Genomic DNA, 13912 nt, shown 5'->3' on the forward strand with positions numbered 1-13912 from the left:
ATATCTAACAGGACCATATAAGAAATGTCTTTGTCTGTAAATCACTTATCTCAGGAGGAAATCCCTCCAAATGATACAGACCAAGAGATGTTTTTACACTTAACTCTTCTCTAAAGTTTTTTTTCTGGGGCACCTGGTGGCTCAGTCGGTTAAGCATCAGACTCTTGATTTAAGCTCAGGTCATGATCTTGCGGTTCATGGGTTCAAGCCCTGAGTCAGGCTCTGCACTGACAGTGTGGAGCCTGCTTGGGATTCTCTCTCCCCCTCTCCCTCTGTCCCTCCCCTATCTCTCTCTTTCTCTCTCTCAAAATAAATAAACATTTTAAAAATAAAGTTTTTTTCTGATTTCAAAAGTCATTTTAAAAAATGTTATAAAATTCAATATTACAGAAATTAATAACTCAAAGTAAAAAGTCCCTTTACCCACATATTCACCCCACTCTCTACCCCGAAGGAGAATTAATGGTAATAACCTGTGTATATTCTCACATTGCTTTTCTAGTCATATTTTTTTTATTAAAATAAGATCACATTGTATATATAGCTTTACAACTGTCTTCTTCCTCTCTTAAAATATGTCTTTGGTGTCTCTGTCAACACATTTAGTTCCTTCTCATTTCCAACAGCAGCACAGAGCTGTAACTCAAGGAGGTGCTGTGGCTTCCTGTGTACCTACTCACAAAGTCCTATAGTGTTTAGATCTGATTGGAAAAAGCCCTTTAGCTGACCCTTGTACCGCCAGCCACTCCAAGTCCTGACCGAAAAAGGGGACCAGAAGAGTCATTCAAAAGATGTGCTCAGTCCACACCAGGAGACCAGAGTTTGCTCAGTACAGGGAGAAGGACTCAGCTGGATGATGAATACAGATTCATACAGCAGTTAATGCTGAGGGTCACAGAAACATTATAAATCCAATGCCCTTGAAGTGGAACCTCTCTCTGGAGTCTGGACACCCAGTCATGCACAGCCCACTTGGAGTGGGAAAGAAAATTTATTTGAGAACGTTAAGGTCAAGTTAACTTATTTTAAAATTGCCATAGGAGGCCATTCATCCCCACTTGACTTCTCCCTCTTCAGAACCTACTTGCCATCCCTCAGATATTTGCCCTCGGAGCAATTAAGTCCTCTTTTTTTTTTTATGCTTTCATTAGCTGCTCTTTTTTCTCTTTTTTAGCTTACAAAAGGGCAGATGTATTTTAAGCCAAATGTCAATGTCAAACATCAAATATCCATTCCCATGCAATGTACAGTGTATATAATTACATACTCTGTTGTAACAAATGTAGTATTGTTTCATTTGTATACCAAACTTCCATGTAACTGACCAGGCGTAAAGAGTACTCTGTGCAGAGCGCCTAGAGGATGCACCTCAGTTAAGACCTTTGTTAAATGGTGCATGACGAGGCAGACTCCCTAGCATAAGGGAACTTTTTGGAGAAAGGAGCTACGAGTTTCTTTGGCAAGAAAACCAGAAATAGGATTATACCAAGCAGCGCGTTCAGAGCCGTGCAGGCTGTGGTGCCTCTGTGGCATCACCCTGGAAGCCACCGTGGTGGGACTGAGGCAGAAGCTCCTTTCTGCCAGACCGGAATGCTGAGAAACCAGAGCCGCACAGCCTCACTGCTCCCTGGTACACTGAACTTTCTGAAGGCCACTGGCCATCCAATTCATCAAAGGTTACATAGCAAACGGTTCAGAATTGCGTACATAAAGCATAGAACGGCCAAGGGGTCAGAAGTAAGGCAGTTAAGTAGGTTTTCTTCCTTCCCTTTTCACTCTTCAGTTATCACAAAGCCCAAGTAGCACCATTCCAGGCTGGGGTTGGATCTGTTTCTTTGTGCCTCAAATAGGTCAAAGTGAAACTTTCTGAAACATTATTTTGAGAAATCAAAATTCCTAGTCCTGCTACTTACGATTGTTTCAACCTGTTTCTTTCAGATACCATTGTTCTTATCGCTTCGATAGCAGTGGTTTCTGCAAAAACTCAGGGTAATATTTTCGCCACGTCCGCACTCAGAAGTCTCCGTTTCCTACAGATCCTCCGTATGGTGCGCATGGACCGAAGGGGAGGCACTTGGAAATTGCTAGGTTCGGTGGTTTATGCTCACAGCAAGGTAAGATCTGCTTTCTGAATTGCAGAACAAGACTTTTGAAACGTTTTCGTTGATTGCTGTGGGAGAGTAGAACCCATCAAGCAAACTGAGTCATTTCAGAAATTGGCTACAGCACAATGTATAATAGGTTGTTCAAAAGTCGTCAGATGGTTGCCAGAGGGAAGGAGATTGGGAGGAGAGGCAAAGTGGGTAAAAGGGGGAGGGGGGTCCAGGCTTGCAGTTAGGGAATGACTAAGTCACGGGATAAAAGGGACGGCACAGGGACTATAGACACTGATACTGTAGCAGTATGTGTGGTGACAGATGTCAGCCACACTTGTGGTGAGCCCAGCGTAACATACAGAGATGTTGCACACCTGAAACTAATGTAAGACTGTGTGTCAACTATACTCAAATAAAAAGCAATGCTTTCCAAGTCCTTACGCCTCAAATAAATTATAGTAAACCCATACATTTAGAATACTGTGCAACCATTTAAAAAAGAAACCTGAGGAAGTTGTCCTGTTCACTGGGACATCCACTGAATAAAAAAAGCAAATTCGGGGCACCTGGGTGGCTCAGTCGGTTGAGCATCCAACTTTGGCTCAGGTCATGATCTTGCCGTGAGTGATTTCAAGCCCCACATCAGGCTGTCCTCTGTCCACACAGAGCCTGCTTCGGATCCTCTGTTCCCCTCTTTCGGCCACTCCCCAGCTTGCACTCTCTCAAAAATAAATAAACATTAAAAAAGGAGTAAATCCTATAAATAAACAAATAAATATTATCATAAATATCCAAAAAGTAGTAAAATGAATGCATAGATTTTTTTTTCCCCTTTTACACGGATTTTTTACTTCTAACGATCTTTCAATTCCTTTTATATCTAGGAATTAATCACGGCTTGGTACATAGGATTTTTGGTTCTTATTTTTTCATCTTTCCTTGTCTATCTTGTGGAAAAGGATGCCAATAAAGAGTTTTCTACATATGCAGATGCTCTCTGGTGGGGCACAGTGAGTATAAAAATCTAGTTTTGTTTTTTGGATTTTGTGAAATGTTTCCTTTGAATACAGTGTAATGATTCCTAGGAATCATTTATGAAAGGTCTCAATAAAAACATTAACTTCCAAAAGAGAGTTACATGAAAATATACAGCACTAAAATTGTCTGAAGAGCTTTCCCATCTCTATAGCTCAACAAAATCAAGTTCTCTTATAAATCATCAGAGGTATTTCTTGAGTGCTAGATTGTTGCCAAAATAAGAATACATTGGTTTTTTTTAAACAGTGATTAAAATCTTAATAGGCTTGTTTGTTTGTCTTAACTTTGTGGAGCACAAATTTAAATTACCAATTGTTGCATTGGCTTACCTCTCATCAGAAAGTTTCTCTGAGGTTAAAAAAAAAAAGGAATAATAGCTGAATGAAAGTTAAGAAAAGTATGGCACAAGTGAAAAAGAGAAAACTGATAACCATCTGTGAGATCAGAGATTGTAGACACCTAATATCAAAACTTTCATAATAGGCACCTGGGTGGCTCAGTTCGTTGGGCATCTGACTTTGGCTCAGGTCATGATCTCGAGGTCCGTGAGTTGGAGCCTGGTGTTGGGTGCTCTGCTAACAGCTCAGAGCCTGGAGCCTGCTTTGGATTCTGTCTCCTTCTCTCTGCACTCCCCCTGGTCTCTGTCTCTCTCTCCCATTCTCAAAAATAAACATTTAAAAATAATTTTTTTAAAACCTATCCATACAAAAACCTACTTTTCATTTAAATTGTTACTAAAGGCCACTCTTGGGTGGCTCATTAGGTTAAATGTCCCTCGGTTTCAGCTCAGGTCACTATCTCACGGTTTTGTGAGTTGGAGCCAACTGCATGGGGCTCCCCACAGAGGCAGCACGGAGACTGCTTGGGATCTCTGTCTCCCTCTCTCTCTGTGCCTCCCCCACCCACGCTGTCTCTGTCTCTTTCAAAATAAATAAATAACCTTCAAAAAAATGTTTTTAAAAAGAAAAAAGATATTAAAAAAATAAATAAATGGTTGTTACAGGAAACTTCACCCAAATAAAAAAATCATAACTCTCATACAGACACATGCTAAAGATTTTAACTCCTTTTTTAAACTTGTCATGATTAATGAGGGAACCAGTAAGATGTTACATCCAGTTCAAAGAGCTATCCAAGAACATTACCACGTAAAGATCAGGAATATTGAAATGAATCTGGCTTCTTCCACAATGTGAGAGGGAAGTCAATTAAACCTCCACTAGACAGAATTTATTTATGTGTCTATAGACAAGAATTACTTTCCACTGCTACTAGTTATCTACAACTTACAGAGTTGTAAAGTAGCTCAAAAGCCATGAAAGATGCACAGCCCCATAAAATCAGAAGTTGATAACCTGGAAGGGTGTGCTCTAAGCAAGGCACAGTTTTTCATTAAAGTAAAAATCTTGTCTGCATTGTAAAGAATCTATAAAAGTCATTGAAACATGTGCCCTAATAATAATGTCACAGGCTAGGGGCGTGCTTTTGGCAGTGTATAAACTATATGTCTTTTTATTTTATTCCTTAAGACATTCCAAAAGTGTGTTTTGTGAAAATGTACAGCATTTTTAACTGTCTAAACAGCTTCCCATCTCTTTGGTCCAACAAAGTTAAGTTCTCTAATAAATCATAATATTTCTTGAGTGCTAGACACTCACCAAAATTAAAATACCATTTTCTTAAACTGTTATTAAAATATTTATAAGTTGGGGGGCACCTGGGTGGCTCAGTCCATTAAGCATCCAACTTCAGCTCAGGTCATGATCTTGCATTTCGTGTATTCGAGCCCTCCGTCAGGCTCTGTGCTGACACCTCAGAGCCTGGAGCCTGCTTCGGATTCTGTGTCTCCCTCTCTCTCTCATTCGCACTCTGTCTTTCTCTCTCTCAAAAATAAATAAACGTTTAAAAAATTTTTTTTAATATTTTTAAGTTGGTTGTTGGTTTTGTGAAGCATGGATTTAAGTTACCAATTGTTGCATTGTTCTGCTACCCGTTAAAAGCTCATCAGGGAGAACTAGAACCCTCGTCAAGAACAAGGACAATTTGTCAGGGCTTGTATTAAGCAGAACTCGGTATGTTTGTTGGCTGCACGGCAGCAGTAAAATGAATAAGAATCAGAAATATATTCACCTGAAGGTTAGGATTTTTTTAATTAAATTATCAGAGTAAATGTCTACAAGATTATGCCATTGATAACAAAGCGATCTGGTGGTTTCATAACTTGGTTCCCAACTCCTTCCTTCCACTTCACAAGCAATAATGGACATTTTGAAAGGAAGAAAGTAGAAAACCTGAAAGAGAGCAGTCATGTGACATTCTTAAAATACCTTTTATATGTAGAGAGCAAATGAAAATCTATGACTCATTGTGGGATAAACTGTGTAAACTGAGAAAATAGGAGGCTTTTCTAGCCAGCAAGGGGACGACAGTTTATTATCCCAGGCTTCAAAGCAACAATTTGAATTTTAAGTTTAGTTTTTGTTTCTCTCTGATAATTCTAACGTACTTAAGTCATTGAGACATTCAGGTGTACCTGTCCCACTGAGATGCAGTTGTTGGTGAGTTCAGCCTGGCAGCTCTTTATCTTTCTTCCCAATAGCCTTCCTTTTCTCCTTATTACTAATAAGAATTGCTGTATTGTGTGTTAAACAGTGTGTGGGAAAGTCTTAATATACTTCTCACTTAGTCACCAGCTTATTTCTTTTGCCAGAATAACCCACGTAGCAGGTTTTCAAAGGTCATATCTGTGACTTTCAGAGGGGAAGCAACATATTTTCATTGATTCCCATTTCAGTTGTGCTATTTGGACTGAAGTTTAACCTGTACTTAACAGGTTCTTTGAATGACCTAATTATGTCTCTATTAAAAAAAAATCTAGTCTTCAATGCAAAAGTCAAAATCTTCTACGATGTCAGGCTTCTAGGAAAAGGCCGTGTTGGTCCACAGTGAGTTTGTTGATATTAACTGAGTCATTGATGAAATTGTCTGAATCCTAGAAATATACAAGAAAGCAAACAAGAGTGTGTATTATTTCTATTCTTTATAAGAAGAACATATACTAGATCTCCAGTGTGAAATAAAATAAATTTAGAACAGTATACCTTTTATGATATATTGATCAGACCTTAATGAAATATATGGCTGGATACTTTTTAGTTGAAATTGTCCATTTTGCACATAATGGACACCTTGATAACTATGAAAGTATCCATAATAAATAGAGAAGTAAAAGCATCCTGAATTGGAGTATTTCTAAGTGGTAGGCTTTCGTTTAAAAAAAGGAAATTCTTGGGGCGCCTGGGTGGTTCAGTCAATTAAGCGACTAACTCTTGATTTCGGCTCAGGTCATGATCTCACAGTTCATGAGTTTGAGCCCCACATAGGGCTCTGTGCTGATGGTGTGGAGCCTGCTTGCTCTCTCCCTCTCTCTCTACCCCTTCAGAGCTCGCTCTCCCTCTCTCCCTCTCTCCCTCTTTCAAAATAAATAAATAAACATTAAAACAAAGGAAATTCTCTTCATTAAAAAAGCCCAAATTATTGACATTAAGTATCAAAATGCAATTTGTGGTCTATGGATACAAAATCCCAGTGAATTCTGAATGTTAAATATTAAACTTCTTTCATTAAGAAAATGGTGAGGGCCATCTCCAAGGCCAACTTTTGGAGGAATTCATGGTGTGATCAGCGCTGCTCAAAGCCAGTAGCAATTCAAAGAACTCTGATCCCTGAAAACATTCCATACTATTGAATATCAACACCTAGCTCAGTAAGTGGAGTAAGACTAAGACCACAGCCAGTGCCCAAAGATGGTAGCTACTGTTGCTATGGACATTTCGTTGTGGATGTTAGATGGAAACACCTTTATAACAAAAAGAACAAAGAGCTATATACTTCATGTCAGACCCACAGCTTAAGCACAGAAGGGGTTTGGGAATTGGGGGTTACAGTGAAAAGATATTCTAGGTTTTGAAGTAGCAACTAAAGGGACATCTGTGACAGAGGAAGTAAAAAAAAGGTGCAAGGGGACTTAACTCTGGTGGTTGAGGCACTGACAGCTACAGGAAAAGAGGATCTTCTGATTGTTAAGCGTAGCTCCATTTAATATTATTTCCTATTATTATTTTCTTCCTTTTTGGTTGCTTTAGATTTATTCTGAAACAATTTAAGAACAAGTCTTCCTGGAGTTATTTCCTATTATTATCTCCTTTCCTGTTATTATTTTTCTCCTTTTCAGTTAGATTTATTCTGAAATAACATAAGATCAGGTCTTCCTGAAGTAATGTTGCCTGATATGACCTGTTCTCAAAGGCCAGTTTGTTCTCTATTTACTGATATTTCTGTGATGAAGACAGTGTTATGGGGTAGCCTTTTTTTTTTTTTTTAAGAAGCATACAGCAGCAGGTAGTATAAATCTATTCTGGAGTAACCATCTGAGCACAACCCCCACCTGGGACCGTGTGCTTGAAATGATTACTTCAGGCATGTAGAAGTATTAGTCCTAGAATTTATGCTGAAAATCTTACAGACTTTCTGAAAGCAAATAATATAGAAGACTCTATGTATGGTGCACTCAGCAGGTTGTACAGCCCAAATGTATGCCATGAGTTTCATCCCCCTGCAAAATCTAAGAATAAGAAATGGTGTGGGGCACCCGGGTGGCTCAGTTGAGTGTCTGACCGCAGCCCAGGTCATGATCTCACAGTCTGAGTTTGAGCCCCTCGTCGGGCTCTGTGCTGACAGCTCTGAGCCTGGAGCCTGCTTCCAATTCTGTGTCTCCCTCTCTCTCTGCCCCCTTCCATTCGCACTCTCTCTCTCTCTCTCTCAAATGTAAGTAAACATTAAAAAAATTTTTAATTAATAAGAAATGGTGTAAATTTGTGGAATGAACAAAAATACCCTTTTCTTTGATAATACCAGGAATCAACCCTCTTTAGACTGGGTTCAACAGTACAAAATGTTTTCTGCCACTTTTTTAAGCTGTTGTTTTCTGACTCAGTGCTGATTCATTAAATAAAAGTTAACAGCTGTTTCTCACCACCAATACACTGTCTGATGGTATCAGAGCTTCACTTGGCCACAAGATAATCAACACACCAACCCCCAACTATTCAAGAACATTGTCAAGTACCAAGCAAACACTGAAACACACATACCCAAGCTGCTACCCACCAAAACATCCTAGCTGCCGTGAGCATCTACAAGCCCTTGCCATCCATGATGGCATGGATCGTTGAAGTATATTAGTCAGAAGCCTCTTTGGGGAAGCCTTTCCTAAGAAGTCTGTTCCTTCCTAAGAAGTCATCTCACACATGGTTCTGAATATTTTTTGCTTAGATTTATTCCATAAACGTTGAGCACATACTTATTGGAAAAGAGCAGATGAATTACAGTCAAGAAACTTGGCTTCCAGCCCTACTGTTATGATTTAGTGTGGTATTCAGCAAACATTTACTCTGTCTATAAAATTGAGAAAATAATATTACCCAAATACAAAGTTGTTATGTGTATTAAAATGAGATTAGGACACGTAGATGTGCTTTATCAGACACTGGACAAATGTTAGTCACTACTGGTATTACATATTTGACTATGAGCCTGGAAGAACAACATGAAATGCTATTGCCCTGAGCTGCCTGCCACAACAGAACCCAAATGATATGACACCACCACCACAAGAGATTCCGGTGTTTGTAGATGGAAAACCTTTCTCATCTAATGGTTCACAAACTGCTAATGTGAATCATCCTCGTGTAAAAGACCACCTTACATGGAAATGATACTGTGCTTTGGAAATCTACAAATAGTATGTTTTTAGTTTGTTTACATGAATACATTAGCTATAAACTAGTATTCATAATTGTATCCTCAAAGTTAAACCAATAAATGTTTATTGATTTATTACTGGAAGAGAAGGATGGGTTTATACCTACTGGTTTAGAATTAATTCTGTTATTGAAAGAAAAAAAACTGCAGCCTAACCAGTTTCCAAATTGTAATCCGACCATAGCATCTGCTATCTCACAAAAAAAGAAAAGAAAAGAAAAAGAAAAAAAGCCTGGGTCACAAATGTCCCTCGACTGGTGAATGGATAAAGAAGATGTGGTGTGTGTGTGTGTGTGTGTGTATGTGTGTGTATACATATTGTGTGTGTGTATATATATATATATATATATATATATATAATGGAATATTACTCGGCCATAAAAAATGAAATCTTGTCATTTGCAATGACGTGAATGGAGCTAGACTATATTATGCTAATTGAAATAAGTCAGTCAGAGAAAGACAAACACCATATGATTTCACTCATATGTGGAATTTAAGAAACAAAACAGATAAGCATATTGGAAGGGGTGGGGGAAAGAAAACAGAGAGGGAAACCATAAGAGACTCTTAGAGATAGAGAACAAATTGAGGATTGATGGAGGGAGGTGGGTGGAGGATGGGCTAGATGCATGACAGGTATTGGTATTAAGGAGGACACTTGTTATGATGAGTACCAGGTGTTGTATTTAAGTGATGAATCATTGAATTCTACTCCTGAAACCAATATTGCACTGTATGTTAGCTACCTTGAATTTAAATTTTAAAAATTAAAAAGAAAAAAAAAAAGAAAGCTTGGGCCAGGATTTACATTTGTGTTGCATTATTATTCCTGAAGAAGAATTATGGGTTACTAAACACACTAAGGAGCCCCCAGTCTGCCTTTGCTACTACAAGTACATATCCATGCCAACATTTGCAACCCACAGATTTTTCGTAAAATATGTTTTTTCACCTGCATGGCTGCAACTGAGTATATGGAAGATGAGGGCAAAAATGTATCTGAACTGTTCCCGGCTGCCACATCACCTTCCAGTAGATAGTCCGACTGGAGACACGGCACAAACTACCAGCATTCCTGAGGTCAACTGAGGAGGGGCGACAGGGTGCAGTGGGCCATTCCCTCTCAGATCCTAATCTGTCTTGTCGGGCTACAGCCTGAGAATGCATCTGCCAGTTTCCACCTCGGGTCACAACACGTGGCAATAAATGACATCCTTTCGCTTAAGGAAAGTAGTAATCTCCCTAAAACTGCACTGGAAGAGATACTTGAAAGTTTTTAAACTTATCTTTTCATTTTATAAGTAAATTCAAAGCTTCACAAACTTCCCAATGATATTGTAAACACCATGGTCAAAAGTCAATGAGTAGGAATCAATCATCAATATGTAAGTACATATGTAAATACATTTTAAAATTTTAATCCATTCAGCGCTTGTTAACCAACATATCTCTTGTAAGCTCCGGAAGTAGGTAAAAAATGGAATGATGTCCAATATGGTGGATGTCTTCCAATTCCCTAAAGATGACATACGCACCCTCTCAAGTTTCTCTGAGACAAGCTGCTCCCCCAGAGCATCTCTGCATCTCGATCCAAATGAAACTAGTCGTTACTACGTTCAGCCATTGAAAGATTCACAAGATTTCTAGAAGACAGAAATGGGTCTATTGTTTGGTGCAAATGTGGGAAAAGTAAACACCGAAAGAGCTTCTGCTGCTCAGTTCATGTACAAAGGATCAGCTGATAATCACTAGCAGGGCGTTCCAGATGCTAGGAAAAGAAAAGAAACATAATGTAGTTGTACTTTTCCAAGGGGACACACCAGTACTTCAAGGACAGCTTGACCTAAAAGTTCTGAAAATCAATGAACAGCTATGTAGGCCTCATTGGAGGATGGTTTCATCGCATGTACCAGTTACTGCTTAGAAAGCCAGCAGCCGATCAAGCTGATGGGTCAGTGTGAATTCATAAAGAAGTTCACCTCTTTTTATTGTATGTGCATTTTAGAAATGTCACATTTTCATCCCTGATGCTACCTGTCTGTTAACTATCAAGGAGCCCAGTTGCCCTCTTTGCAGCCATAAAAAAAGACACACTCCCACCAGGCACAAAACAAAGGCAACTCCCACCAGCCCACTCCCCAGAATGGACTGAGACAAAACTGCCACCCTGTTGCCAGATCCTCCTCAAGCCCGGCTTGGCAACAAAAGGCCTCTATGCTTTCAACCAAGCAACATCCTGAGAGACTTTGAAATTGGAGTGGAGGAAGTTGTCGCACCTGAGCTTGGCTCCCGTCTTTCCAGCCACCTGCAGGCAGTGGAACATGGTCATTGGAAACCTGCACCAAGTGCAGAGAGAAGGTGGGTGGTCTGGAAGCCTGAACCGGAGTGCAGAGAGGTGAGCAGAGTCTTTGCCATCCCCACGGGGCTCCAGGAGGCAGCTCCCAGAGTTGAAGCATTCTTTTCTCCCTGAAAAAGGACGCATGTAAGAGGGAGGGCAATTATAAATCCAGAACGAGATAGAACAGGCATTCTTCTCTACTCACAATGAAATACTGAGCACATCATCACTTTGCCGTGTCTCGTTCTTCAGAGTTAGAGGCAGTGATTTAAAAAAACAAAACCAAACAAACAAAAAAACGCTCTCTGAGGGATGTCAATGAGAATAACTTAAATGCAGGGTAGTTCCCCCTTATCCCTGGTTTCTCTTTCTGCTGTTTCAGTTACCTGCAGTCAATCTGCCCTTGGGAAGTAGATGGTCCTCCTGTGTTTGGTCAGAGGTCAGTAGTAGCCTAATACTACTTCACAATACCTACCTCATTCACCTCACCTCATCTTATCACGTAGGCATTTTATCATCTTACATCATCACAAGAAGGGTGAGGATAATATTTCAAGAGAGACCACCACATTCACATAACTTTCAGTATGTTGTTATAACTGTTCTTCTTATTATTGTTGTTAATCTCTTACTATACTTAATTTATATATTAAACTTTATCATAGATATATGTGTATAGGAAAAAACAGCATATATAGGGTTCAGTACTAAGTGTGGCTTCAAGCATCCATTGGGGGTCTTAGAATACATCCCTTGTGGATAAGGGGGACTACTGTATTATTAGAATGTAAAGTTTACCATTATTGCTGTGACCAAACCATGAAATATCTCCTTTAATTTATTATTATTAAACTGCTGTAAAAGGATTAAGCTACTTTGCAGAAAATTTATAGATTAAAATCTTTCCCAGGTATTTTAAGATTAGGAACCTATAATAAAATTGAGGCAAGGGGTGCCTGGGTGGCTCAGTCAACTCTTGGTTTCAGCTCAGGTGATGATCTCAGGGTTTCGTGAGTCAGAGCCCCGCGTCCGGCTCTGCGCTGTCAGCACAGAGCCTGCTTGGGATTCTTTGTCTCCCTCTCTTTCTGCCCCTTCCCCACTCACGCTGTCTCCATCTCTCTCAAAATAAATAAATAAACTTTTTAAAAATGTTAAAATTGAATATTTTTTCTGCAATCTCAAGGAATTCTTTTGAGAGCCCCACCACTGATAACGCTGGTGATGTGTGATTAACTTGACTACTAGGTTCTACTACAAACTCCCTCTCTCCAACCTTGGATGAGCCTCCCCCACTCCGTAGACCACTTATTGATCTGTGCTTGACACCCTCTCACACTGTCACAGCCCCAAGCCTTTTCCCTGCTCTAAGCCTTTTGCTCCCCATGGCTGATCCCACCCTCTCTTTCACTGGAATTGAAGATGACCACCTCAAGCATCCTTAGTGCTGCTCTTCATTCACACTGTGTCCCCATCTTTTCCCCATGGGGGAAGAGGTGTTCTTCCATACTGCCAAGGCTAACCATTCCAACTGTACCCTTGATCCCATGTTCCTTCCTCCACGGTTGCCTTACCCTGTATAAAGCTACCAGTCTTCCCCCCTGTCAGCCTCATTCTTTCTTCAGACATGCACAAATACATCCTAGAAAGCCTGCCTTCAAGTCAGAGGTTTCTGGGAGCTCTTGCCCTATTTTTCTCACTCCATTTGTTGCCAGTGTTCTTGAAAGGATTCAATCTTTACATAATTTACTTAATTTACTCATGCTAGATGTTAGAGAGATAACAGAGTAAAGACACAGTTTCCCTTCTGGTAAAGGAAATAGAGATCCCTCCCCAAAGAAACATACAGAAATCTACCACTTATGGTAAGTGATATTAAGAAGCAAGGGGCTGCAATAGAAAGTGACTGGAGGCCCCATTGTAGACAGAGTGGGTAGGGGAGACCTCTCTGACAATGGAGTATTTTGGATAAGACTTGAAGAATGAGAAGAAACCCTGGGAAGGGTGGGGAGAAAAACAATTCTGGCTGAGGAAACAAGATATGCAAAGGAACTGTGGCAGAAATAGCCTGGCCTGTTTGAGGAGTTGAAAGGACATTGTGAATAAAGTATAGTGAGCAAGGGTGAAACCGGAATCATCTTGGAGAGGCAGGTGGAGACTAGATCAGGTAGGCCCATAGTTAGGAGCTTAGAATTTATTCTGAATTCAGTGAATAGCCATTGAAGGATTTTTAAAAGGAAGTAACAAAATAATTTCCCTCACAGGTTTGGGAGAAGGAACTGGAGGAAATCAAAAGCAAAAGCAGAGATAGCAATTAAGACATTGCTGCAGAAGCCTGGCCTATCATGGTGGCAGGGAAGACAGTGCATAAGGGATGAATTTGCAGTATCTTCGGGTAATAGGATCCATGGGACTTGATAGATTCAGGGAGAGGAGTGAGGGAAACAAGGAATGAGGACAACTGAGGCTTCTGACATGAGCAACTGAGTGGATGGTGGTGCCCTTGATTAGGATGGGAAGGGATACATTTGGGGGAGTTACAGCTTTGGGGGCGATAAGTGCTCTGTTTTAAACATGTGAAGTTTAAATGACTGTGTGTCATCCAAATTGAAATATC

General features: G+C 40.0%; 1 protein-coding gene across 1 annotated transcript in view; it reads left to right on the plus strand.

The window, feature by feature from the left end:
• Positions 1-13912, plus strand: part of KCNQ5 (potassium voltage-gated channel subfamily Q member 5) — a 513231-nt gene that overhangs the window by 404164 nt on the left and 95155 nt on the right. Inside the window, exons 4-5 of the mRNA XM_049652865.1 lie at positions 1939-2114; positions 2981-3106. Of these exons, the coding sequence (XP_049508822.1) occupies positions 1939-2114; positions 2981-3106 (302 nt within the window). The remainder of the gene's footprint in view (positions 1-1938; positions 2115-2980; positions 3107-13912) is intronic.

This window comes from Panthera uncia (assembly GCF_023721935.1).
Source record: "Panthera uncia isolate 11264 chromosome B2 unlocalized genomic scaffold, Puncia_PCG_1.0 HiC_scaffold_24, whole genome shotgun sequence".
NCBI lineage: Eukaryota > Metazoa > Chordata > Mammalia > Carnivora > Felidae > Panthera > Panthera uncia.